We start from the raw sequence: 27939 nt of genomic DNA on the forward strand, positions 1-27939 counted from the left end.
CTGATTGTACTAAGAAGCAATCCCTACGTAGATGCATATATGGCTGTATGTTATTCTTTTCCCCAAAAAAAGTTTATAAAAAATTCACTTTCCAATATCAAATAGTTGGTTTTATCACACAAACTCACTTTGTAGGTAATAATTAGACCTCAGAAATAAAAATAATTCATTGTAGAAAATGGTCAAAAATTTTTAAATTAATCTAATATTTTACTACTTAAAAAGTAAGTGTAGACAAGTAAAATTCATGTATTTTATTTAGGGAAAAAATCTGTATTATTTTCTTTTATAGTTGGTTTAAAGGATGTCTAAGGCTTTGTACAAATGTAAATATAAAAATAAAACACAATGTGCACTGTAATTTTTAGAAGCTATATTTTTTTCACCAAGCATAGTAATTTTACTCAGCAAATTTTACTCAGTAAAAAATATGCTGAATGAATCTGTCCTAAGAATAAATATCTATTTAGGGGACTAAAACAATACAAAATAATGACTTAGTGTTAAAATAACATTTTGTCAATTTTATTAAAAGCATATTCCATTTCTGAACATAGTTAATTAAGTTTCCTTAAAGAAAAAAGAAGCCTACTTTATGGTATTATTTCATCAGAGTAAGTTGGCTCATTGAGACTATCACTGATAAAGACATGTACAAAAGTTAGCACCACCTGTCTATAAACGCAGATAGTCACAGCCATTCCAATATATATAATCTCCCTTTACTTATACACACATATATTTACAGCTAATAAATAACATTTAAAGCCAAAGCATTGTTAATATACATATATAGTGAAGTCTGCAAAAGTCAGAGTTCCTAGGCCCATACACTGATTTGATCCATATTTTCTCAAGTTTATGTATCCTTGTTCAAAACCCAAATCCAGGAAATTAATGAATTAGCAATAAAGGGGGATGACAACAACAAATCTCCAACATTTTATTTTTAGAGAAAATTCATTCCAAGTTGGCTGACATTAATCACAGTGTTTGTATTACTTTATATAGGCATAACCATATTTCTCAAAAGAAAGGCTGAAGTTTTGGCATTTCTGGAATAATTTCTACTCCAATATGTCCCAATACTATATCTCTTGATTTTTTACTTTCCAAGCTATGCTGAATAATAAACACATATGCAGGGCTTCATATGTGAATATATGTTAAGATATCCACACACGTTTACAGTTTGGATTCCCAGCAAGAGCCTTTGAGATATTTTACTTCTTTATCGATTTATATTAATATAGAGAAAATCATTCTGAAAGTATGATATCTAATTTATAAATAACTGTTCACTCACTATTGACTAGTTGTTAAAAACAATAACTCTCATGGCATTTCATGTAGCTATGGCAATTGAGGATTCTTTTAATTGCCCACAATGGTTTTAACCACTGTTTATGGAAATATACTTTTTCATCTCCTAACTTAGTAAAAACGGTCCTTGTCTAAAACTTGCCTGATTCAAAATTTGATCTTGAACACATATTTTCTTATCAAAACCAGGGAAGAAAGAGACATCCTCAAAGTATGACTAAAGCATGACTGAGATAAACCTAAAATTGAATAGGGCTTATAAGATATTAAATGACCTCAAACTGATGAAAACAATTTCAGAAATCTGATAATGAAATTGTGGTATCATTTTCTTTCCCCATGTTTAAAATTATGTGTGAGCTGGCAATAGCAGGCTCATAGAAGATGCTGTTAAAATACAATCTTGAGACAAAGGAGGGGGAGAGATTAAACTATAAAGCCTATTAAGACTGAATTGATCTAAATTTTATATTTCTTTTAATTAGTAACTTAGAAATGATGCAACCAACTGCAGGGATGTTTTAAAGTTTCAGTGATTTATCATCTTCTATTCCTCTCTCCAAGTCACTAGTCCTGGTTAAATCCTGAAAAACACAGAAACCAAAAAAAAAAACAAAACAAAAACAAAAACAAAAAACATATTTTGCACTAATGGGGGCAATTCATGCCACCAAAAAAAATCATTTTCTATATTCAGACTTGGAGAAAACTTTGAGAAGGTATCAGTCCAGAAAATGCAGAATTTCAAATAAAATATGAAATTCTACTCAACTTTAGGCTACTGACTAAACTTACTATATAAAGAAGGTTTATTATTTTACCATGGGCCCAAATGGCTCTCAATTCTTTCTCAAAGGACAAAACAGTGATTTTCAAATCTGCTATCTTTTGATGTTGGAGGATGTGCTATTTGGCCACTATACACTTCAAATTGAATTAGTCACTTTTTTTTTTTTGTATTTGAGATTATATCCTAAAATAACAAAGCAGAGCTGGGATTAATATTCAGGAAACTTGTCTTTGAAACATCCAAAGCACTGGGCATCTGTTGTAAAAGTTACTCCATTCTTCATGGAATTCGTGTTCTGTTCTTCCTTCTGTACATTTGCCCAGTTTCTGAGAAAAAGCAGAAGAGGAGGAGCAATTTATTACCTCTTTAGTGTTCTACAATCATCCCTCCTCCCACCTTCATGATATAAAAGCATTCAACTGGAAGATCAGAACAAATGTTGTGAATATATACCCAGGAAAGATGTGGATGATGGATCACATGTGGATAATGGCAGGCTTGTAGGAATGAAAGACACTCTAATACCTACTTAGCTATATCCCAATAAGGACTATCATTTTCAGAGGACTGAACCAAATGATTTCAAACAAGATATGATTTAAGATTTCTTAATTCTAAAACTTGCCAAATGAGATGGCTGATTATTTTCTTTTCTTGAGGAATGAGACTTCTGAAGAGTTTTATCAGAAGAAAAGAGACAGAGAACTTTTGATTAGTCACAGAAGAGAAAAACTGCAGAATGTTACAAGCCTTGTTCATAATTACTTCCACATAAAGTTCAGATCTATAAAAACAGCTGCCTAAATATCTGTGGTCTCAGTAATCTTATTATCAGATAAGGAATGTACCCTTAGATTTTCTCAGATATATTATTGTGACTTATATAAATAGTATGACCAGAAATACTTTTAAAACAGCTGGAGATATTTCCTAATCTTTCAGGTTTTGCTTTTACATTCACACAGAGATTTAAAGTTGTATTTGATTTGGGGAGAACATATAAGTATATATGCATTTGTGTATGTTTGTATGTGACATAAATGCATGTTTAAAGCTTCATATAGGATTCCTTTTCTAAAAGTTAAAGTAAATGTGAAATTGTCTCAGATTTTTGATGAGGGAAAACAAAGCAATGAGCCTCTGAGTAGAACAGTCTCCACTTAGGTAAATGTTCAATTATTCTGCCTGGCTGAATATCATTAACTAACTACTCTATTTCAAATTTATCTTGAGTGCTCTTACGTTAATGGTTTTCATAAAGTGGCTTCATCTTATCGTTCAAAGTATGTCATAATTCTAGTTTTGTAAAAAATAAAAAAATATATAAATATTATATATACATAGAGAAGGTCTAAAACAATATACATTTAATGTTAATTGGGAGTTGTCCCTGGAGGAGAGAGTCAGAGTGATTGTATTTTCTTTTTGCCTATTTTTTCCTAATCTATATATAATCCATAATTACCCATGGATAAATTACATCATAAAATAGAAATTTACAATAATAGAGATATTCCCTATAGGGTTTTTAATATGATTTTCTGATTAGGAAATTCTTATTCTGTACTTTTGTCTATAAATGTAACTGAGAGAAGACAAACCAGAAGTGAGTGTTTTTCCTACATCAGGATTATGTTGTGCCTAGCCTTTCCCCTCTTTTCTTGTGCCACTGGTTTGTATGACATGATCAAAGTTTTCCTCCCCTTTTACTTTAACCCATTAGTACTCAGAATCTGGCAGGAGAATGAGCAGAGAAATTAAAGTAGGATAATGTGAGAATTCAGGAGGGGCTGGGAAAGGCCACATGTGAATCTCCACTTAATATTACACTCTAGAAAGATCTGGCTGACAACTGTCATGTGGATTAGTCTTAAAGATCATGTAGGTAAGGGCCAGGGGATTGTTTTGAGATAGAAAAGAGAACCGTCTCCTGAATTCTAACTCCATTAGCTCCCCATCTTTGGTGATTTTGAGATGGGTACTTGATGGCTGCCCTTTTGGCTCTCTGTCCTATAGTCTGCTGCCACTTGGAGCATCAAGAAGGACTATGTGAGGGCACCTGGGTGGCTAGTTGACTAAGCATCTGATTCTTGATTTTGGCTCAGGTCATGATCTCAGGGTTTGTGAGTTCAAGCCCCACATGGGGCTCCATGCTAACAGCATATGGAGCTCTGAGTTGTCAGCGCAGACATTCTCTCCCTCTGTCTCTGACCCTCCCCCACTTTTTCTTGCATGTGCGTGCATGCTCTCTCTCTCTCTCAAAATAAAAATAAATAAACTAAAAAAAAGAAGGACTATGTATTGCAGCTGATGTTTTGCTCCCCTGGGTACATCTGGGGAGGGGCTACACCCTCAGCCATGATTATAACTATTGTGTCATATGCTCTGTATACGGGATCCATAAAGTTAGCAGAGATACAATACAGAAAATGCAGCAGTGAAGATTTTGTGGCAGCCCAAGAAGTAAAATAAAAGAACAGAAAGAGGAAAAAAAAAGAGGAAGTATTGAGAAAAGTAAATGGGTAAGTCTGATGTGTAAATATGGAAGGGCTAAGAAAGACCACCTGAAGATTCTAATAAGAATCAGTGCAAGTCTTTAGTCATAAGATGAAGAGCAATGTATGAAGCAGTGTCCCTCAGAGGGCAAGCTCAGGATATCCAGAGAGCTTTAGTCCATAATGCTCACCAGCCAGACTTTTTATTCAGGGACTTGTCATGGCATTTCACAAATACCACAGATGCCTTTCCTTTCTGCAGATGAGATACTTTCTCCCTGGAACAGAAGATTACCCTGTAGAATAAAATGGATGTAAACATATAAGGGAAAATAGAAACAACTGTTCAAAAATATATGGTTTGGTCAAGGATCTTTAAATCCTACATGATCAGTCTGATTAATTGTTTTGATATTTCTAATAGCTCACTGTTTAAAGTTAGGTCATTCTAGTCAGCAATACATCTGGATCATAGGGTTATTTGAGGGCCTAATCACAGTTTAGCAATAAAGGTAGTCAATCTGGACAGCTTGGAGCAACCTTAAAATCACAAGGCTTTCACCATGAGATAATACAAGATCCACTTTACCACTTCTTTGTATCTACATTAAGGAATTCACAAACCATCCTTCAACTGGCCCTGTTAGAGAAACAAATGCTGTGCAGAGCCTCTCCATCCACAACCTCCTTTTTGTTTGTTTTGTTTTGTTTGTTATAAAAGAAAATGACCAGAGGGAAATAATTTATCATTCCTAATTTAAAGAGTCATTTTTATATGAAATTTATTGTCAAATTGGTTACCATACAACACCCAGTGCTCATCCCAACAGGTGCCCTACTCAATGCCCATCACCCACTTTCCCCTCTTCCCCACCCACCCCCCATCAACCCTCAGTTTATTCTCAGTTTTTAAGAGTCTCTTATGCTTTGGCTCCCTCCCTCGCTAACTTTTTTTTTCTTCCCCTCCCTATGGTTTCTGTTAAGTTTCTCAGGATCCACATAAGAGTGAAAACATATGGTATCTGTCTTTCTCTGTATGACTTATCTCACTAAGAGTCATTTTTATTACCAATAATGGAACACTATAGTTTGCAAAAATCCCTATAAATTTAGTGTACAAGTTTTAAAATCTCTGGGGCTCTCTATTCAATTTCTTTATAGATATATGTGAGGTGGGGTTGGGGAGATGGATGAAGATACCTTGGAATCTCATTCTTGAAGATGTTGGTTTTAATCTTTGAATGTCAAAGTGACATCTCTGAGGTTCTTTCCACAACTGTTTTGTACTTGCAAGAAACAGTGCTAAAATAGGGGCATTTGTACCCCAATGTTTATAGCAGCACTCTCAATAATAGCTAGATTATGGAAAGAGCCTAAATGTCCATCAACTGATGAATGGATAAAGAAATTGTGGTTTATATACACAATGGAGTACTATGTGGGAATGAGAAAGAATGAAATATGGCCCTTTGTAGCAACGTGGATGGAACTGGAGAGTGTGATGCTAAGTGAAATAAGCCATACAGAGAAAGACAGATACCATATGGTTTCACTCTTATGTGGATCCTGAGAAACTTAACAGAAACCCATGGGGGAGGGGAAGAAAAAAAAAGAGGTTAGAGTGGGAGAGAGCCAAAGCATAAGAGACTGTTAAAAACTGAGAACAAACTGAGGGTTGATGGGGGGTGGGAGGGAGGGAGGGTGGGTGGTGGGTATTGAGGAGGGCACCTTTTGGGATGAGCACTGGGTGTTGTATGGAAACCAATTTGACAATAAATTTCATATATTGAAAAAAAGAAACAGTGCTAAAATAGAAGCTGAGATCCTCATCTCAGCTCTCGGTCAATAATCGGGACCAGTTCAGGGCTTATGTTTTCTTTCATGAAATTCAGAAATACTATTACTTCCCTAGTAATGATAATAAAAGAACACTCCTCCCCCAAATTATAGGTGTAATTATCTAGATGATATAGTTTTAAAGACAAAGCTTACTAAAGTTCCACCTGAACGTTGAAGGCTCCAAGAGTACCCTCCCAAGGTAATGACAGGGTAAGCCTAATGTGAATGGAAAGAAATTGATTTAATTACTTTTTTTGAGTCTCTCCTGCTTTTACTCTGATCTTCTCAATAGTAAACCCAGGGCTGCTCCACCAGTCTGACCAGCTGAAGTATGAATCGCTCTTCCATTTGAGTTTCAACATTAGCAGTTCCCCAATATCCACTTCCGTGTAAATTAGAAAAGAGTATGTCTTATTCGCAGAAATTTCAGGCCTGAATAAAAAATCAGCATATTTGGTTAGTTCTGTGTTTTTTGTTTGTTTGTTTTTGTTTTGTTTTGTTTTGTTTTGTTTTGTTTTTTCATTTTTCTTCCTCCCAAGGCATAAATAGCTTTGTTGTTTGGGAGATAACTTAAAAATACAAAAAGTGTCCAAAAAAATATTCCAGATGAAGATCAATGGCATTTAGTGACTTTTAAAAGACATCTACACCCTTTTAATCTATTCTAACTTTTACCCTAAAAGTGTGAACTATTTAATACAATTCTTAAGAAAAAATCCATAAATGAATCATTCAGAGACATTATATTCATTTTCATATATCCTCTTTCAATCTGTACTGCTATGTGAACATTTTTACTTTGTTACAATCATAGCATACATATAATTCTCTATTCTTTCTTTGTTTACTTCATATTTTACCTTCTATTTTTCACCATGTTTTACCTGTTTTTCTATAATTATAGGTTTTAGAAACTAGATAGATTTTAGTGACTTATTAAACCACAATTCATTTAACCATTGCCTCAATGTTGGGTACTTATTTATTTCTAATTTATGCTATTGTATGTACCATGTGAATATCTTTTGTCATAAAGCTTTTTTTTTTAATTTTTAATGTTTATTTTATTTTTGAGAGAGACAGAACATGAGTAGGGGAAGGGCAGACGCACAGAATCTGAAGCAGGCTCCAGGCTCTGAGCTGTCAGCACAGAGCCCAACACAGGGCTCGAACTCACGAACCGCGAGATCATGACCTGAGCCGAAGGCAGACGCTTAACCGAATGAGCCACCCAGGCGTCTCCATAAAGCTTTTTTTTTAAAAAAAATTCTGTTGTGGGGCGCCTGGGTGGTTTAGTTGGTTAAGCATCTGACTTTTGATTTTGGCTCAGGTCATGATCTCACAGCCCTGTGTCAGGTTCTGTACTGGCAGTGCATAGCCTGCTTGGGATTCTCTCTCTCCTTCTCTCTCTGTCTCTCCCCTGCTCATGCACTTTCTCTCTCTCAAATTGCATAAATAAAACATTTTTTAAAAATTCTGTTGAATATCTCTTTTTCTACTCTTCTTCTGTTCTAGGGACCAAAGGCAGTTAGCAGTGCCATGATAAACCCACATGCTGGAGGTAACGTCAAGTGGTTACTCACAGGGTGAAAGGAATGTTCTCACTCTCAGCCACAGTGCCATACAGAGAAATCTCAAAGACCTGGTTGGTCTGTGTATCACTCTCAGTCCCAGAAAAATGTATCTTTACTTGGTAATGGAAGACTATAAGGAAAAAATTGGAACAAGTGCTAATCAGTTTTTATGGAAACATCACAGCCCCCAAATAAGCAGGCAATTCAGAACCACAGACTACCTCACTAGTGATTAAATAAGAAGTGCTCACACACAACCAACACTGTGGATTGGAAAGATTTCTTCATGTCTGCACAGTGTTTGTTACTCAAATTTTCAGACCTTGAATTCCACTCCTTTTTAGAAAAGTGTGATTTCAGTGCATAGGAAGAATCTAGGTATATCTGAATTGTCAAGCAGCCCTAGATTGTAGTCATCTTTGACTGGGTACAAGGGAAATCAAATCAAGAAACCAAACTACACATGATTCTTTCTTCATGAACTATACCCTTCCTTGGCCATCTTGTCCCTGAATATCTGTATAAAGCATATTTGGCATTTGTTAATGGAACACTGTGATTGTGTTTTTTCATGTTTTATGAGTATGTCTGACACTCTACCCTATGTGTAAATTCCTTCAGGTCAGAGGATCATGTTTATCCTCTTTATCCCCCCATCATCTAGCACAGAGTAGGTATTATAGCAGGCTCACAATAAAACTTATTAATTGAATCATCATTGAGGCTATAAAGACTGCCAGTTCTTAAAGTGTTTGGGAGAGCTTCTGGAAGCAAGTACTTGAACTTCTACATCATCTCTTCCCTGTTCTCTCTACTAAAACCCCTGTGTAGATGGAATGGAGGGAGGTTAAGGGGATAAGAAACACAGCAGGCTTAACACACAGCTACTAACGAGTAGAAGAGAAACTGTTTCTCTTCAGTGGAGCCCTTGCAGGACTCACCATAGACCAGAGCAGGAGAAGCTGATACTGCTGCAGTGACCCCAAGAACAGTGACGGAGCACTGCATGGCACTGAGCAGGATGCCTGGGGATGAGTAATACCCACCAGGTCTCCAAAAGATTCCACCCTCCTCTCTACCTCACACACACTTTTCTCATTCTGAAAAGTCAGGGAAACTAAGGGTTTCCTCGTTGCTTAAAAGGTTTCCTTGAACTATTGTTGCTCTAAACCTCTGGGCAACCAAATACACCTCTACAGAAGTGTTAACACACTTTACAAGTGGGTGCCTCTATCAGATACATTTTTACCTTGGAAAACTGTATTTCAGTATCATCCCTTCCCCTGGACTTCTCCCTGGACTCCACATAAGTTAGCTTTTCTGGATTAGTTCCTCTTGCTAGATTTACCTAATTATCTCCTTTCTTGTCTCCCCTCAATCTGTATAAATCTTGCTCTAAATAAGCTGCCAAGTTTGAAATTCACTTGGGAACAAATTAATGACAAAATGGAAATATCTTACAGGTTTGGTATATTCTCTCTCCCAGGAATAGTTGAATTTTAAAATACAGATAGCTCTTGCCTAAAGCAAACTTTAGGAGTTGGCAAACCTTTTCTGTGAGGGGCCAGATGGTAAATAATTTAGGCTTTGTGGGCCATACAGTCTCTGTCCCAATTACTTAATGTGGTAGCACAAAAGCACCCTTAGTCAATTAAAAACAAAAAATGAATGTGTGTAGTTGTGTTCTAATAAAACTTTATTTACAAAAGCAGGTAAGGGGCTAGATTTGGCCTCCTGGGCCTTGGTTTGCTGGCCCTAGATAGATAGATGGTTTCAAATGAGCTCTGAGCCTGGTTCTAATGGGCTAGCCCATGCTAATGGTCACAATTACAGAGAAGGGTGGCAAGCAAGACTATTACAGAGGTTAATGCAGGTTGTACCCTGGGCCTTACTGGCAATGTGAATTGAGAGCTTCAGTAAAATGGACCAGTACAACTCCCTCTCTAGCAACAGAAATACAGTGAGGGTTCAGGGTTTAATAAAATCATTGCACTACTTCTGTTGTAATGGACAGACTCGGTACATGTGATGCAATGAGTGTGATAAAAAAATATGATCAAACTGATTTTCCTCATTTACAACATTCTCCAGCCTACCTTTGTAAGGCATCTGAGACCGAGTCTTCAGGTACATTTTGCTGCTTCTTTTGGCTCTGACCTTATTGATCTCATAACCCAAATTGTTGCAACGGTTTTTTCTACAACTCAGACAAAGCCCTTTCTCAAAGGCTTCCTTTGAATTGCACCGGTAGGCCTTACTCGGGTTTTCTTCATTCAACAGAGAATCAATAAAGAGATGAATGGAGCGCTCATGGGAACACTTCACTAGCTGGTCCACATCTGGAGAACAAGAGACAAAAAGAAAATTTAACTCCATGAAAGTCCACAATGAGTGTTTCATCTCACATGTCTAAACTAGTTAAATGTGGTGTCAGAATAAAATTACCTAAGAATCTAGTCCTATGACTCCTTGATGTAAGTCCTATTTAAGGAGGTACTCTTGATGGGAGTTTCTTACCTATCTCTAAGAGTGTTAAAATTGCAAATTTGCAGAGAACTTTTGACTTTTCTGCTGTCTTATATTTGTATGTTTATGAGGATCTAAGTAAGAGACATTCAAGGCAGAAGTTGACTTCCCCCAGTTTGTCACATCCTTCTCTTATATTGAAAACATAAAATACTTCTACATGGACCTAGAAACAATATCACAAAAGGCAAAATTATTAAATGAATAGTATTTTAACGTAGATACTATGTATAATTGGAGGTTGTGTCACTACTGATTTTTGCATTAAATGAATCACAGAAATAATCAGTAATGTAATAAAAGTGTATCTATTACCATAAGCTTCTATAACAATTAAAAATAATAGCATTATGCTGTAAGTCCTATAACATGTGCACAAAAGACCTATAGTCAATATCTACAGGTAAGTTTAATTGCCCACAAAGGATGCAAAGATCCCTTAAAACAAATTATAAATTTAACACAAACATGATTATTGAAGTAAATATTAAGACAATATTAAATTATATTTTCTTCTTTAAATTTTGGAATATTTATTTTTAGAGAATGGAGATTTGTTTCTTATTTTTACTTTCTCTCTAAAAGGCTAACAAAATTAATTTGGACTAATTAACATGCCCTTTATTTTCAATCAATTAAAAAATAAATCTTATGGTTTCACAACTATATTCAGAATATAACAACATGTGCCAGAAGTCATTTTATGCTGCTATTATCCAAGGCAATGGAGTTTTCTTGTATAGATCTCACCTTTCTTTTCTTTTATCTCTGGAAGCTTAGTACTCACTCAGTATTGTAGTCTATAATATAATACATAAAAGAAAAAAATGTTTGTCTATCTGATCAAAGGAAGTACTAAGGTATAAAGGTGATTATGCTGAATATGATAGCTTCTTCAGAAATTATCTTGGCTAAATGTGTATACTTTAATATACACATTTGCATACACATTGCATACTTGTGGGGAATGGGTAGAAGACTGGGTCAATAAGAATTAAGAACAACACTTATGTTTAATTAACTTCTAAATCATATTTACCTCCAAGGCCTCTCTCTGCAATCACACGGATAGCTTCCCCAATGTTACATCCCGGTTGAAAAGTGCCTCCATTAGGATAAATGTCAACATGTCCTACTGGTTTCTGGATTCCAATACTTCGGCCAGGTGACCCTCTGGTGAATGTGTGTAAGACATCTACAAAATCTGCATCATCAGGAGAAAGGCGACTTGGAGCTTCTGCATATTCAAAGTTAGGTCCAGCTGGATCTAGTCCTTAATGAGGGGGGGAAAAAAAGACCTCACATATTTTTTAATTCCCATTAATTTTAGTCTCCATTAGCATTAGACAATGCTAATGTCACCTTGGCATTCAATTGTTTATCATTTGAATGTAACTGGCAGCCACATAGATTTTTATTAGCTCCTTATCCTAGTGATTGGATCAAGTTACTGAGAGTCATAGAAGTAGGCTTAGCTCTTTCTGAAAGGAATTTGAGTCTCTGAAACTTGCTATTAAATAGCAATTTCATTCAGAATAGCTAGATCTCCTTTTGTAAATTATTTTTGAACCTGTTGAGAAGGACTTCAAAGAGTGGTGAGTTCGTTCTTTTTCTTTATGCATGCCAAATCATCTACTACCTTTGTCCTGGTTGACTGCCTTCTTTTTTCCAAACGGCTCTGGTGTTGGTCCTTTTTCATTTATCCCAGTACTGATGTGAAATGTGACATACATACCACCAAAGCACAGAGCCCAGGAGGATGGAAATGAGCTTCCCAGAGACCACTGGGCTTTTTGTGCTTAACTCTGCTCTTTCTTCTGACAGTAGGTGGTATGTCTAGGACAGCTAGTGCCCATATTCTCTCCTTCTCCAGAAAAAAAGTGCTCCCATAATATAATCAAATGGCTTGGCAAGCAGAGAGGAACACCACACACATATAGATATATTTTACAAACATTTTTATTCTATTTCCAAATGACAGGCATCTCGACTCTTCTGTGATAGACTACTGGCACTGTTTTCTTACCAGTAATTCTATTGACCTTCTTATTGGTCAGACTTCCTGCAATGCCAGCAGCATGAGCTCCAAGGCTGTATCCCAAGAGATGGACATTGTCCAGAGGATAGTGAAATTCCTCCTTTGGAAGAGAAAAAGAAAAAAGGGGTTCTTACAGTTCTGTACAAAAGATCAAAGCTAAATGAAAAATATTGTTTTGGAAATGCAGGCTATACTGAAAATTAATTCTACTTATTTAAATTTTGTGGTATAGATCAAAGAAACACTTTAGAGTTGAGATTTTCTCTTTCTTTAACAACATATTTAAGTTACAAACTTTTTCCATACATCTGATATTGAAATGTATGGAAATGTGAATTTTCATTTATCTGAAAATATATGTATGCATGTACATGTGTATGTATAGCTGTATATTTATATGTAGATATATGTATATGTGTGTGTATCTATATGTAGATAAACACATACATTAAATATATATTTAACTTTAAGCCAGTATTCCCTACTCTAAATACCCTACATCACTTTATTCTTTAAGTTAGCCAGGAAGTGTCTTAAAACCAGAAAATATTATAGCAGGAATGGATCGCAGACACATATAGTCCATCCTCTTTATTCAATAGATAATAAGCCTGAGGTCGAGGCAGGTGATCTGATTTTCCCAGGTTCACTTTCCTGATAAGCAAAAGAGTCAAGAAAAGAGCTTTAATCTTTCTTTTTTTCTTTAGTTTTAGAGACAGGGAGTGTGCTCAAGTTGGGGAGAGGGGGAGAGAGAGAAAGAGGGAGAGAATCTCTAGCAGGCTCCACACTCAGGGCAAGAGCCCAATGCGGGGCTCAATCCCACAACCCTGGGCCCATGACCTGAGCTACAATCAAGAGTTGGACACTCAACCGACTGAACCACATAGGTACCTCAAGAACTTTTATCTTCTAACAGTCAGTCCAATAAACACAGCTTATTTTTTACCTCCACATATCTGGCTTAAATATTTTGGCCCTGTCAGAGTATTAGCCTCCTTTCAACCAATGCCAAGACACATTTCAAAGATAATTTTCAGAGGATGACCTCAGGAAAAAAGTGAATAAAAGCGGCAGCTAAGCCAGAAGTCCTGACCCTTAGCCATCTCATATCTACAGACTTTTCTTGCCAGTTTCTTCCTGGCTCAAATCCATCACTCCCCTAACCCTCAACAAAAATCTGGATCTTTAATCTACACTAAGCAATAGGTATTATTAATACTTTCATGAAAGAGATTGGTATTCTAATGGGTCAAAGCCAACATAACATTTCCATGTGCCAGTCAACTGGTAAGGAAGGATTTGGCTGAACCTGACATCTTCCCTTTGCCCTGAAATAACAAGCTTTTGTCTGTTTTGCCCAATCACTTATTGGTCTCACCAGATCTATTCACTATGAGAATATTGATAGGGAAGGGCAGGACTATGCTTTGGCTTTACAGTTTTATCATTCTTATCATAATACTGCTTTCTGGCTGAAAAATAACCATGCCTATTCTGAAGATTTGAATTGCCCCAGATGAAAAGGAACAAAGACCAGCCATTTGTCCCACTCTGGCCAAGAGATCTGTTTTGGGCATGTAAGGCTTCTTCCCCCAATCTTACCGCCATCCAGTTGATAAACTTGGCCACATCCTTTCCCACCAGCTTGGTGTATCCCGCAGACACCGGATAATGCTGCTGGGCCCGTGACAGCCAGTCCACCACAATGACATTGGAATCTGGTTCCCTCTTGTACAGGGCAGCCACAAGTTTTGGCACCCAACTCTCATACATTCCTGTCACCTGAAAAGGATGATGCAAGCTTTCTTAAAATACCCACATACAACTTGTTATAGATATGACAGCCTAATATACTTATGCTGAATGGAAAGAAAACAAACAAATCTGAAAGGTTGTCCATTAACTCAGGAAGAAAACTCAAACCATGCAAAACAGTGTTCAGAGACTTGTGACTCCACTTTATGAGGCAAATTTGAGTATGCCAAAGAAGGGTGTTGAGGTGAGGAATGGCAGACTACGGTTTACACCACCAATTTTTAAAAGCTTGGTTTATGAATTCTGTAAAACCAGTAATTTATATGAAAGATCAATCTGAATAAGCTAAAATTTTGCACTGGAGCTATAGACTATTTTATAATAAATTTAATTCAATTACTTTCAACTAGGCTAATAACTTATTCCCAACAAAATTAGTTTGGAGGATGTGAATGCACTCTTTTTTTCTTAAGAGTCATTTATTTACATACAACATTTGATGTGCTGATGAAAAAAAGTTTTAAGCATACTAATTCTAACAGAAGGTAAATTTATTTATCAATATGTTAATACATAAGAAAATGATCAGTTTCAGTTCAGATTTTTTTTTTTACAATTCTCTCAAATTCTTAATTTTCAGAGTGGAAATTATTGAGGATTAATAGTCACATTTCTCAAATTAGATTGGCTCTGTTTGGAGATAAGGAGACTGCCAACTGTAATTCTTTACCTCTTGTTTAAGAAAGCCCCAAAATTCAAAGTCAAAAGAACTATAGAGTTCTCACATTAACTTTTTTTATGTAAAATTTTAATTTATGCTTTCAGAGAGGACATCAGACACTTCTGCAAAGATGCACACTTTAAAATAATCAAAACACATTTTTAAAAAAGCGAATTATAAAATTCTCCACCACCCTTCCATGAACCTGCATGTAACAGTAACTTGATTCAAATCCCCAAATCTCCCCACCTCTACCATGACCTGATAGAAATCATATTGTAGCCATAGTAAAAGTTACTCAAATACATACTCAACAAAGAAGGTTCTGAAATGTACATTTAAGGCAGCTTTTGAAGGGAGATCTATAAAACCTATATTCTTCTTAGAATAATTCCAAAAGCAAATATAGGAGTCTTGAATTCCCAAACCAGTGGGCTTCATTTGGAACTTTGATCTTATATGGTGGATTCTTTCAGATTTATGCTTCCATTTTGTTTACTTTATTCTCTAGACTAAAACTATCAAAACCTGAGTTCTTGTTTCACTCCTGACACTAACAACTGCACAGCTTTTCACCTCATTGCTGTGGTAGGAAAAAGCAAGCCTGAAACTCAGGAGATCTTGGTTCCAGTCCCAGCTCTTCCAATAATTACTTCTATGAATGTAGGCACTGTTTTAACCTTTTAGGACACCTACAAAACAAAGGAGTTGGATTCAGATGATCTTGAAGTTACCCACCACCTCATAAATGTCTTCTTGCAACCATTCTGACTTCCAGTCTACCTGCAGTGATATAATTAAAGCTATTGCCATTTCAAGCATAAAGAGAAAAAGAAAAAAAAGAAAAGAAAAAAAGGTACAAAGGTGACGTTGGCTCATTAGAAACTCATTTAATAAACCTTCTTTGAACATGTTTCGGTGAGGTTGCTTTAAGTCTAAGCACAGCCTGGGTCTTTGAGGAAACAGGCTAGAACACCGACCTAGCCTCAAATTCCTGTGAATTGGTCCTGTCTTCTCTTCTCCTCTCTTAGTGGTTGGGGGCTTGCCACACTTTTCAACTGCCTTTCTAGAGAGGATGATATCAGTTCTTCAGAATGAAACATTAACCACTCCTCCTTTCAGCTGGCATGAGGGCCTCCTACCACAATGAGAACTCTGTGCTTAGTGCACTGGTCTATGAAACCTAAGCAGGTGGCAAAGCTCCAGGACAGCTGTATCTAAACAGCTTTCTGGGATGTGCCCTAAGCATACTACATGCTAAGCATTCTTTTGGATTTTCCATGGCAAAACTAAAGAATTTCCCCATTTCCCTTAGTCTTATGACCTTGAGTTGCTGAACAGCTTACCTCAGATAAGGCAGAAAAATCTTGCTTGCTCTAAGCTCCTATTATAAGTTTTTCTGTACTATCAATGTTTCCAAGTTAAGCAATCTATCAAAGAGCAAAAAACCCAACTTATTTTTACAGTGACTGATACTTTTATTAACTGTCTAAAAATGAATCTACTCCTTTCTCTTTTTTTAATCATAGGAAGAACTTTATTTTTTGTATTATTTTATTTTATTTTATTTATTTTTTAATAAGAGATTTAGTGTCAAATTGGTTTCCATACAACACTCGGTGCTCATCCCAACAGATACTCCTTTCTTTTTTAATTCAACATAAAATACTGCTGTAAGTACCCCTGAACAAAGGGGTGTAAAAGAAACCTTCTTTAACTCTACAAAGTTTTTCTAGGGTTTTTTTCTAAGGTTCCTTAAGTCAGCACAAAGTTTTTAAATCTTTGACTCAGATTCACAGGTGAACTGAAGCCTTTCTATGGTTAGATTAGTTACTGAATAGACCAACCAGCTAGCTTTTTATGATGAAAGTCAGTCCCACAGCCAATGGCCTAGCCTCTGAGCTCAGGCACTCAAAATGTCAGGACACATGATATGAAGAATATGGTGGGTTTAGTGGGCAGAAGGACCCATAATAGAAATTGGCACTATATACTGATACTGGGTTAGTTATGTCATCTTTGCATGAGAAGGAACTATGCTTTTTAAAAATTCTTAAAGCATCAAGTTCTCTCAGGGGATAAGAATGTGAGGTCTGAGACATTCAATTTATTGTGCCATATAAAATGTTTATTAAGCTTATTATACTTTTTACAAAGGTATTAAAACTCTATATACAATCAAAACATCTCTAAAACTACCAACAATTACTTTTTCTTATTAAATCTCTTAAATATAAAAAGATCCATGTTAATAATTTGAATATATAATTTTATCATAAGATATGTAATTTATTATGTTAACTTAGTAAATAGATGTTTAAAAAATAAACATCCATCTAAATTCTGTTAGTAGTTGCCTTCATCTCCATAAAGTTATAGCAATTATCCTATATTGTTAATAAGAATGGTACTTAAGTTACACAGGAAAATAAGTCAAGACTAGAAGTCTATCAATCCTTCTCTAATTCATCTCATTAGGATATATTTAGTATCTTTACTATATTCACAAGCTCCAACATAATGGAAAGATAATTTCTCTTTAACTTCCCATTTTATATAACTCCTTTTTATATAAAAGATGAAATCTGCTAACTAGGGTTTTAAAATATTAAAAACCAACTGAAGTAGTTAAGTAAGAACTGAACCATGTAAAGTGACTGCCACATATTTAGAGAGCACTACTTTATTCACATTCTTTATTTTGTTGTTGTTGTTTTCTTTTTTTAAGCTTTAATTTAATTTCCAGTTACTTAACATACAGTGTAATATTAGTTTCATGTGTAAAATTTAGTGATTCAACATTTCCATACAACATCTGGTGCTCATCACAAGTGCACTCCTTAATCCACATCACCTATTCACATTCTTTAAATGTAACCACAGTTTTCACCTTTTCTAATGATTTTGCGTGACACTTCCCTGGCTAGCCCTCTGTCATCTATAAAAAAGTTCCCTAAAGTTTACAATTGGAGAATGTTGGAAGTAGAGGGACAACTAGTCTAACCTCTTTGTCTTACACATCAGTCAACTGAGGCCCAGAGATAAGAAGTAGCATCAGTCACTTCACAGAGCTGGAGAATGGCAAAGCCAGAGCCAGAATCAATACTTCCTCACTCCACTCTAACCCTCTCCTCCCTCTGACAGGTTGTTTCCCTTAGGAAAGCATGTGTTTTGGCAATGTGCTACATGAATCAGGATCATACCAGGTGTGTACTGGTTTCCTAAACTGAAAATGTACATTCTGCTCTGTAGGTGAGCAAAGCCTTGTTTTCCCAACTCACAAGAATGGCTGATTCAAGGGCACCAACTATGGACTGTGATAAAATGAAGGTAGGCACTATCTGGGGGGAAATACTCATGAACCTGTGATTTTAGGTTCCACAATCCCACCCTGAGCCAGAATTGCCTGTACTCAAGTTTAAAGTAAAGCCATAGGAGGGGCGCTTGGGTTGCTCGGGTCATAATCTCACTGTCCGTGGGTTTGACCCCCGCACCAGGCTCTGTGCTAACAGCCCAGAGCCTGGAGCCTGCTTTGGATTCTGTGTCTCCCTCTCCCTCTGCCCCTCCCTCACTCATGCTCTGTCTCTCAAAAAGTGAATAAACATTAAAAATTTTTTTTTAAATAAAAATGAAGTAAGGCCATAGGAAAGCAAGCAGAAGTACAGGATATATGAAGACTCATCACGGGGTTCCCAACAACTCATCACGGGGTCAAGATGCTTGGGTTACCCCAATCTCTTTCCCAAAAAGACTGTCTTACCGTCCAGCCATGGATCACCACAAAGGTTTTGCTGGTGTGGTTGAAGTGGCAGTTAGCCACAGATTCTGTCACTCCAGGAATGAGGTGGCAAGTATCTTCAGCTATGTCTTCAGGGGTCCTTAGAGCAAATTTACTTTCAATATCTATAAAATCTCTTCCTCCTGTAATTCCTGAAAAGGAAAAATTGGATAGGTGGCTAATTGGAGGGTTGTTTGTTTTATTTGTTGTTATGGTATGTTTTAGGTTTATAAGCAGCTACCACCAATGATATTTTTATTTCTATTTTTTTTAATAAATGTAGATTGAGAGAGAATGACTTGGGGTGCCTGGGTGGCTCAGTCGGTTAAGCAAGAGAATGACTAATTCTCCATTAGTAATAGAAGTTGACAGAGACCAGAATCCAGGTCTCTTGGTTACAATTCAAAACTCATTCTCCTAAAGAACATTGGCTCATGGCTCTTGCATTGTAAAATTCCACTTATTTCATATATTATTTTTCACCCTCTTTCAATATTGGATTATATCAACATAATGCTTTTCCCAAAATGTTGTATAATAGGCTTGAGAAAAGGTTGTTTCCTTTGCAATAGCATAACTTTAAAAAATAATAGCAGTAAGAAAATTTGGAAGCTTGAGGAAGTTTTTATATGAAGTTGTTCCCACCCCCATAGCAAGGTACCTCAGTTAAAAATATTTTTGAAAAATCATTTAGTGGGTTGTTCAAAAATGCATATGTGTGAACTGGTTAATACTTTACCCAAATATTTTTTCTATTATTTCTTATGTCTTTACTGTCTTCTACACAAAGTCATAGCTTATAGCTTTGTCGTTACAAAACTACAGCAAAGCAGGTTTGGGAAAGAATCCACTTTGATTCTTCATAGTCAATCCCAAAGTGAATAAGGAGAGAAATAAACTTCAGCCTACCATTTGACTCTCTTGACAATAACTCTAAATTTTGATAAACCTTCATCTAATACCACAGTGAATGCTTGAAATAAATTTTGCTGCAAATAAAATCAAACTCTTATACAAAGCAAACACAATCAAAGGGAAGTTATATTAGGGGAAATTATTTACTTTCTTGTCAAGACAAAAATTAAAATTATTTACTATAAAATGGTAATAATTTGTAGATTTTAGATTCCTCTACTTAAAACTCAGATGATAAATAATTGGTACTTCTAATTTCTTAATCTAAATTTACTCTTTTCACAATTCAAATGCTGAAAATCTGTAATTTCAAATAACATTGCAAAAGCCAGGCCAAAATAAAAACAAGAATGATATGGTATAATGAATATACAGGTATTCATGTAGCTAGCTGAGTACTGGTCAACTTTTTCCTTTTTAATTATTTTCTAAAATTCCTAAAGCAATATTGTGGCTACTTACTAAGTCATTCATTATAGGTGACAAGCTGATCTCTCTCTCTCTCTCTCTCTCTCTCTCTCTCTCATCTCTAGCACCTGAACATTCTAAGATAATTTATTCAAATAAGAGAGTGTGGTAAACTATTGCTATTTAAGACTTTTTTTATTTACAGATAGTAAAATTGCACTTGAAAGCCATTCACCCATCAAAAATACAGTTGGCCTTCCATCTTATTTGAAGATGCAGGTCTTCCTTTTCCTTCCTAACCAGGTAGTATTCTGATGGCCTTATTATTTGCCTGATAGTAGAAAAAAATGTAGATTTTTAAATCTTAAATACCCAAGAAGGTATTCTGCTCTAAATACCCAAGAAGGTTTTTTTTTTAATTGTTAGGAAGTGCTTTAGAAAATTTCAAACTAAATTAGTTTCACCTTGTCTCATCTCTCCACATCAAATAACTCATCCCTCCGCAATAATCTTATTTTAACATATTTGATTATCAATCTTTTCGAAGTAGAAATCATCCAAGTGACCTGGCAGACATATCCCACCCACCACCTATTTGTTAAACTGTTATTTAAGACTACTGCTTTACATAGCTCCAGAGGATGCCACTCACTTTGGTCTATTTTCCCCTAGAGTTATGCAACATGATGGCCCTAGAGTTGCTGGTGGTTTTGAAATAACTAAGGATATTCTCAGAAATTATTAAGGCTAGCTTTGTGAATTTCCATGAAAAAAAGTCTATTAAATTCATAGATTCTATACAGATTATCTGCATAGCCCATTGAGAGGTCCAATTTTCCACTACCAACATTTCCTGTTCGGTACATAACTTCTACATTTAAAAAAAAAAGGAAATTCATACATTCTCAAACAAATTTGTATTTGGAGACTTTTATTTCACTTCTCAAGGAGATTAGTTTTTATTTTAAGTTACAGAAAGCATAATGAAGCATTTGACAGGAAGATTGCACCACTCTATATGCTATGTGCTGTTTTCAATTCTATGTCAGTTCTATACATGATCATAAATGGTATTAGTGTTTAGTCAGTTTTTCTTTCTCTTTGGCATTCTGACAGAAATTTTCACACTGCTGGTGTTTGTAAGAGTGTCTCAGCATCCTAAAGATGAATGTACTTTCCAAGCCTATCTTTTCACACAATTGATATGGGCCAGCTGTTACTTTTAGTTGTTCCAGTATACACTAGAATTGCTCTTGCCTGACAGATGAAGTGATTTGACTCAATTGTTACTAAGGGAATTACTGATTTCCATACATGAAAATGATATTAATGACTGCACTTATCTTTCTAAGGGGATAAAGATCTTTTTTATCAGATCCCCTTAGAAATTAAAGCTACCTTAGGGTAGTGGGAAGGGGGCTGCCTAAGGTATACTCCTTTATAAGTTCTTCCATCCTGAATTCAACTTATCATAGCAACGTAACCACTCTGACTTGTTCCCATCAGATGGCCTTATTCAGCACTAAGGTAGGACTTGGATACCAGGCAAGTTACAAGTTAATGTATTTCTTGACTATGTAATCTTTATTTCTAAATTCTTAAATAGCTAAAATTCTAAGTGTATAAACAAAGACAAGGTATTTACTTAACATGGATAATAACTCACAGAGATGAAATTAGATTGAGAGGTGAAAGCGCTTTAAAGGTAAATTTATGGAGGGTATGTTATTGTTCCTAGGAAAGAAGAAATATTGAGCATCCCAGAAAAGATATTCTTTTTTCTTTAATTTTATTTTTTTTAATTTACATCCAAATTAGCTTATACTGTAACAATGATTTCAGGAGTAGATTCCTTAATGTCCCTTACCCATTTAGCCCATCCCCCTTCCAACAACCCCTCGAGTAACCCTCTGTTTGTTCTCCATATTTAAGAGTATCTATGTTTTGTCCCCCTACCCTGTTTTCATATTATTTTTACTTCCCTTTCCTTGCGTTCATCTGTTCTGTGTCTTAAAGCCCTCATATGAGTAAAGTCATATGATATTTGTCTTTCTCTGACTGACTAATTTCACTTAGCATAATCCGCTTTAGTTCCATCCACCAGCATTCTTCACAGAGCTAGAACAAACAATCCTAAAATTTGTATGGAACCAGAAAATACCCCAAATAGCCAAAGCAGTCTTGAAAGAGAAAGCCAAAGCAGGAGGCATCACAATCCCAGACTTCAAGCTGTAATACAAAAGTGTAATTATCAAGACAGTATGGTTCAGGCATAAAAAAAGATACTCAGATCAATGGAACAGAATAGAGACTCAAGAATTGGACCCACAAATGTATGGCCAATTAATCTTTGACAAAGCAGGAAAGAATATCCAATGGAATAAAGACAGTCTCTTCAGCAAGTGGTGCTGGGAAAACTGGACAGCGACATGCAGAAGAATGAACCTGGAGACCACTTTATTATACCATACACAAAAATAAACACAAAATGGATGAAAGACCTAAATGTAAGACAGAAAGCCTCAAATTCCTCAAGGATAAAGCAGGCAAAAACCTCTTTGATCTTGGCCACAGCAACTTCTAACTCAACGCGTCTCCAGAGGCAAGGGAAACAAAAACAAAAAATAAACTACTGGGACCTCATCAAAATAAAAAGCTTCTGCACAGCGAAGGAAACAATCAGCACAACTAAAAGGCAACTGATGGAATGAGAGAAGATATTCACAAGTGACATATCAGATAAAGGGTTAGTATCCAAAATATAAAGAACTTACCAAACTCAACACCCAAAACACAAAGAATCCAGTGAAGAAATGGGCAAAAGACATGAATAGACACTTCTCCAGAAAAGATATTCTAAAGGCAGTTCACAGTTACCAGATGGATAGGATAAGCATGCATTTGAAGATGAGGTACAAGAGATCAATTATAATGCAATTCCCTTTAAGTTTCTAACCAACCCCCCCCCACCCTCAACACACACACACATGCACACACACCTAAAGGACTTCATCAGTAATTCACCTTCTCTCTGAAACTGATAGTCATACTTACTGACTCAGGCAGCTTCTGCAGAGTGCCGAAAACCAAATTGAATGGGAAAAAAAAAAAAAGTTTGGTGAGGGGAAAAAAATCAACATCCTATTTGACGGAATTGATTAGTCTTTTCCAATGTAGACACCTAACAGATTTGCTTTTCATTTGTATGGAAAAGATGTTTGTGAAAACAGAATCAGTAAACTAGATAGCCCAATTTCTCCTCCCAAAATAAAGCAAAGAAGGAAGGCTAAGCTAAAAGTACACTGCCTGATAGAAAGTGAAAATTTCCCATTGTTAACTCTTCCCCTGTGTCTCACTCCCACCTTTCAATACTACTATTCATCCATCCCTCCAGTGCTGAGCTCTACTCTATTTATGTGGAATCTGCTATTTTGCTGTCATCACCCATCACATTTAATTCACATGTTAGCCTGGAAATTCACTATGGCAGTTCAAATAGAAGTGCAGCTACTGAGCACTGACCCATATGCTCCTTGCTTAGCTCTTCAAGTTTCCTAATGAGGCTCTGCAGAGACTGAGGTGGCTCCAAGAACAAAGAGCCTGAGGGCAGTGCCTCATATCCTTACTTTCATCTTAGAAAAAAATCAAGAATAAGTAAAGTCAGAGCCCAGAGAAGGTGCTGCTTACCATTCTCTCACACTTGTATCCTTTGGCTATGAAATTCTTACATTCCTAGATGTAAGGATTTGGAGGAGAAAAGGGGTGGAAATTTGCTGTGATGGGAGAGGCATAATATAAAGGGTGGGGGATGGTGGAGTGAGAGTGGGAGGGAAGGATAGGAGGGATTAATTTCAAGTCTACTGAAAAATGATTCTTCTCTTAATACATTTACAGCCAGGAAAAGCACGTGTTGGTTAAAATCCAATTTAATTCATCAATCACAAAGTGTCTACTTAAATCAAAGAGTATGAATTAGAGGCACTTACAAGAATTTTTTTTCAAGATTTTATTTATTTTCTTAAGTGACCTCTACACATAATGTGGGGCTCAAACTCACAACCCAGAGATCAAGAGTCGCATGTTCCATCGGCTGAGGCAGCCAGGCACCCCAGCCTAAGAGAATTTTGAGTGCAGTCTGAACTCCTGATTTTAGAGTTGAGGAATCTAAAAACCAGAGAGGTGACACTGACTAGACTAGGAATTTAGGGTCATGAATTGCTAAGGAGCCAGCAAAAACAAACTGTGGACAACACATATTCGTGTGTTTATGGTAAAAGGAACACCATGGTGTATTTTCTTAAATAAGAATTTGGAGTTTGTTCCTACCATTTTCTTGGAACTATGAAGGGAACATGACACTATATAAGATATTTAAGACTTTCTAATTGAACCTCCAATATTCTTAAACTGATTTGACAGAAAAGATACTTTTTTTATTCAATCATATTAATGAAATCTACTTTTTTTTAAAATAACCCTAACAAAAATGTTCTATCACAACACACTGCTGAAATAAACTTTCAACTGAAAAGTCATGGACAAACCTAACTATAACTTGAACGTCTGTGGACATGCTACCTGAGAGCACATCCAAGTGACACTGACCTAAATGCAATTTTACCAGGGAAGAGAGAAAAAAATGTTGCCTCCTTTTATAACTTGCTTCAGTTGGTTTTTGGTTGTTGTTGTATATTAGATGAACCAAAGTTCAAGGGCAGGCCTGCTGCCTCCATAGTGGAAGGGTCTGGAGCTGGGCCTGTGTCTTCCCTACAATAAAGAAATTCACATCTCTCCTGTAGCACCTTAACCCTAGCAAGCCAGGGGCTCCAGGGTGGTGACTGAGGTTCAAGGGTAAACTCCCTGAAGCCCCACTGCTAGCAGCTGCTTCTCAGGTCAGAGCAGGAGTGAGTTCCCAGGACATTAAGGGTAGCCAATTGCAAAACCAGCAACCCCCAAGTCAGTGGCGACAGACAGCTAGTCCCTGCGACACGTTATCAGGAGGGTCAACTCTTCCCTAGGTTTTCTGGGTGCTAAGAAAAGTTGCATCTGCAAGAATGGAAGCTAGGGAGGGGTGCCTGGGTGTCTCAGTCCCCTCAGGTCATGATCTCAAAGTTCCTGAGTTCAGCCCAGCGTGGGGCTCTAAGCTGAAAGGGACTTGCTTGGGATTCTATGTCTCCTCTCTCTGCCCCTCCCCGACTCATGCACGCTCTCTCCCTCTTCAATAAAAGAAAGAAAGAAGAAAGAAAGAAAGAAAGAGGAAGAGGAAGAAAGAAAGAAAGAAAGAAGAGAAAGAAAGAAGAAAGAAAAAGAAAGAAAGAAAGAGAAAGAAAGAAAATAAAGAAAGAAAGAAAGAAAGAAAGAAAGAAAGAAAGAAAGAAAGAAAGAAAGGAAACTGGCGAGCTTCCCAGCTCCGGAAGGGGTGCAGGCTGCTGGCACAGCAGGACTCGCTGCCACCTACGCGACTCAGTCCCCCACTACGCTGTCAAGGCAGAGAGCTGGTGCCCCGTGCTTCTAAGATACCCACAACGCTTCTTCCCCTCCTCTTCGTGGCCTTCTCCTACAGAAGCCGCCACTCTGTCGGTGCTCACGAAGGCCGGAGCCCGGGTCGCGGCTGCGCCAGGGTCACCTTGACCTGCGCGCCTTTCATTCCAGAGCCCGCATGCGAGAGAGTTATTATGGATCTCCACCATTTAAGTCCTTCCTCCGACCTCTCTTTGTCCGCCCCTCATGCTACCAGCTACTCTTCGTCTCTGAGCCTACGTACCCGGAAATATGGCCTCAGCCAGATCGGAAGGATCAACGAGGGAAAGACTCCAGCAAGACTCTAGCAAGATCGGAGGGAGAATTCCCTCCCTGCCCCTCCCGGATGCCAGCCCAGTGACTCTTCTCCCGGCCTGGCGCTCTGGCTAGGAAAGTTTCCAGGGTGCCTCTGCAACCCCTTTCAGTTTCCTCCTTCCCATCCTTGTAACTTGTGGAAGTGGCCACAGAGTGAAGTCTGCAGGTGGAGGGGAGTGTACACGCAAAACTTACTGTCGTCGGCAGCCACCCATCCACGGGTGGTGGTCAGAATCTGGAGCCATATGCCCAGAGCCATCAGGAACAGGGTTTTGCTCTCCATCTCCGGGCAAGGCTCTCTGTAGGAGCTACAGGGCTCTGGCAGGAGCGCGAACAGTGTTGGACCAGCTGAGCCTGAGACGGGAGCAGGCTGGAGGCGCGGTTCAGCGTGAGGCAAGTTGCCCTTTAAAACGGAGGGCAGGGCAGTTAGAAGTGGCAGGTTCCCTCTGAGGAGGAGAAGGGAGGATGGAGTCTGACACTGTTTCCACTGCACGGCTGCTTATGTGACTGGAAATATGCAAATAAACCTCATCATCTATTGGCTTTAAAATCAGAAGTTGGGGGGAGGGCTCTAAATTCTCTTCCAAGTATTTGAGCAAACTGTAATGAGTATCAACCCTGCCAGAGAAAAGAGGGGGAAAGGGCAGAAGGGAGAATTTACTTTCTCTGTAAAGTTCTATTTGCTTTTCCTAAGGATTCTAGCTCAGAAAGGCCCCTTATCCACGAAACACAAATTTATATGGATTTATGTTAAATACTCTGCAATCACCAGTTTTCCAAGGATGGGAAATTAAACTGTTAAACTACATTTCATAAGTATTTAAACTACACTTGTCTTTTAATGGATCCTGTTTGTGACTTGCAGTGTTTTTGTTGTTGTTTGTTTTCCCCCAAAATTCTCCTGGACAATGTCAATTTAGGGATCCATGGACACACATTGTTCCGTGGCTCATGCTTGCACAATCTTGTATATTAACATTGGCAAAATGGATTAACCTACCTGGCGCAGAAAAGTCCTCTTGCTTTAACCAGTTTTTAAGTTTTCTGTCATGAAAATTATACCCAATCCTCAAACTCATAAAAGAATTCAAGGATGACATTTTATCCTCACAGACAGAATATTGAGGTCAAACAACTTAAAACTAGATTGTCGTGTGAACTGAAAGAAGCCCGTTTTAAAAAAAAGAAAAACACATATTGTATGTGTTTATAGAAAACACATATAAAATATCCACAAATAGGCAAATCTTAGAAACAAAGTAGATTAGTGTTTGCCTGGAGATGGGGAAGAATGGAGGAGTTTTGGGGGGAAGGTGATAAATAATATTCTAAAATTACATTATGGTTTTAGTTAAATATACTAAAAACATTGACTTGTTTATGTACCTAAATTTATGGTACCTAAATTACATCTTAATAAAACTATTTAAAATGTTCTATTGGGGCACCTGGGTGGCTTAGTCAGTTAAGCATCCCACTTGTGCTCAGGTCATGATCCCCATGGTTCCAGAGTTCCAACACCACTTTTGGGGCTGACAGCTCAGAGCCTGGAGCCTGATTTGGATTCTGTGTTCTCCCTCTCTGTCTGCCCATTCCCCCCCACCCACCCGCTGAAAAATAAATAGACATTTAAAAAATGTTGTATTGAGGTATGCAAGTAAAATAAGAATAATGAAATCACATTGCATATTTTTTTCACCAAAATGTTCATAATACTCTCAAATATCTTTCTACATGTAAAGAATTTGCATTAGCATATGGGTCAGTGCTCAGTAGCTGCACTGAGCTGCACTCAGTATGCTGCATGAATTTCCAGGCTAACATGTGAATTAAATGTGATGGGTGATGACAGCAATATAGCAGATTCCACATAAATAGAGTAGAGCTCAGCACTGGAGGGATGGATGAATAGTAGTATTGAAAGGTGGGAGTGAGACACAGG

The 27939-nt window shown here is 37.1% G+C and overlaps 1 protein-coding gene across 1 annotated transcript; it reads right to left on the minus strand.

The window, feature by feature from the left end:
* Positions 1 to 927: 927 nt before the first annotated feature.
* LPL (lipoprotein lipase) lies at positions 928 to 26491 on the minus strand. The gene is made up of 10 exons (XM_019439690.2): positions 26193 to 26491; positions 18822 to 18991; positions 14188 to 14367; positions 12574 to 12685; positions 11587 to 11820; positions 10118 to 10360; positions 8031 to 8151; positions 6697 to 6879; positions 4800 to 4904; positions 928 to 2439 (listed from the first exon to the last, which is right to left on the minus strand). Coding segments are annotated over exons 1-10 (1437 nt in total). The 5' UTR covers positions 26281 to 26491; the 3' UTR covers positions 928 to 2438.
* Positions 26492 to 27939: the final 1448 nt, after the last annotated feature.

The sequence above is a fragment of the Panthera pardus genome, unplaced genomic scaffold, assembly GCF_024362965.1.
Source record: "Panthera pardus isolate Hobbes unplaced genomic scaffold, ASM2436296v1 HiC_scaffold_13, whole genome shotgun sequence".
Lineage (NCBI taxonomy): Eukaryota > Metazoa > Chordata > Mammalia > Carnivora > Felidae > Panthera > Panthera pardus.

Coding starts and splice junctions, on each gene's coding strand:
- LPL (XM_019439690.2), bottom strand. CDS start 26,280: ATGGAGAGCAAAACCCTGTTCCTGATGGCTCTGGGCATATGGCTCCAG. Junction 12,686..14,187: donor AGTTTATCAACTGGATGGCG/GTAAGATTGGGG, acceptor TCTCTTCCAAAG/GAGGAATTTCACTATCCTCT. Junction 4,905..6,696: donor GCAGGAGAGACTCAAAAAAA/GTAATTAAATCA, acceptor TTTATTCTACAG/GGTAATCTTCTGTTCCAGGG.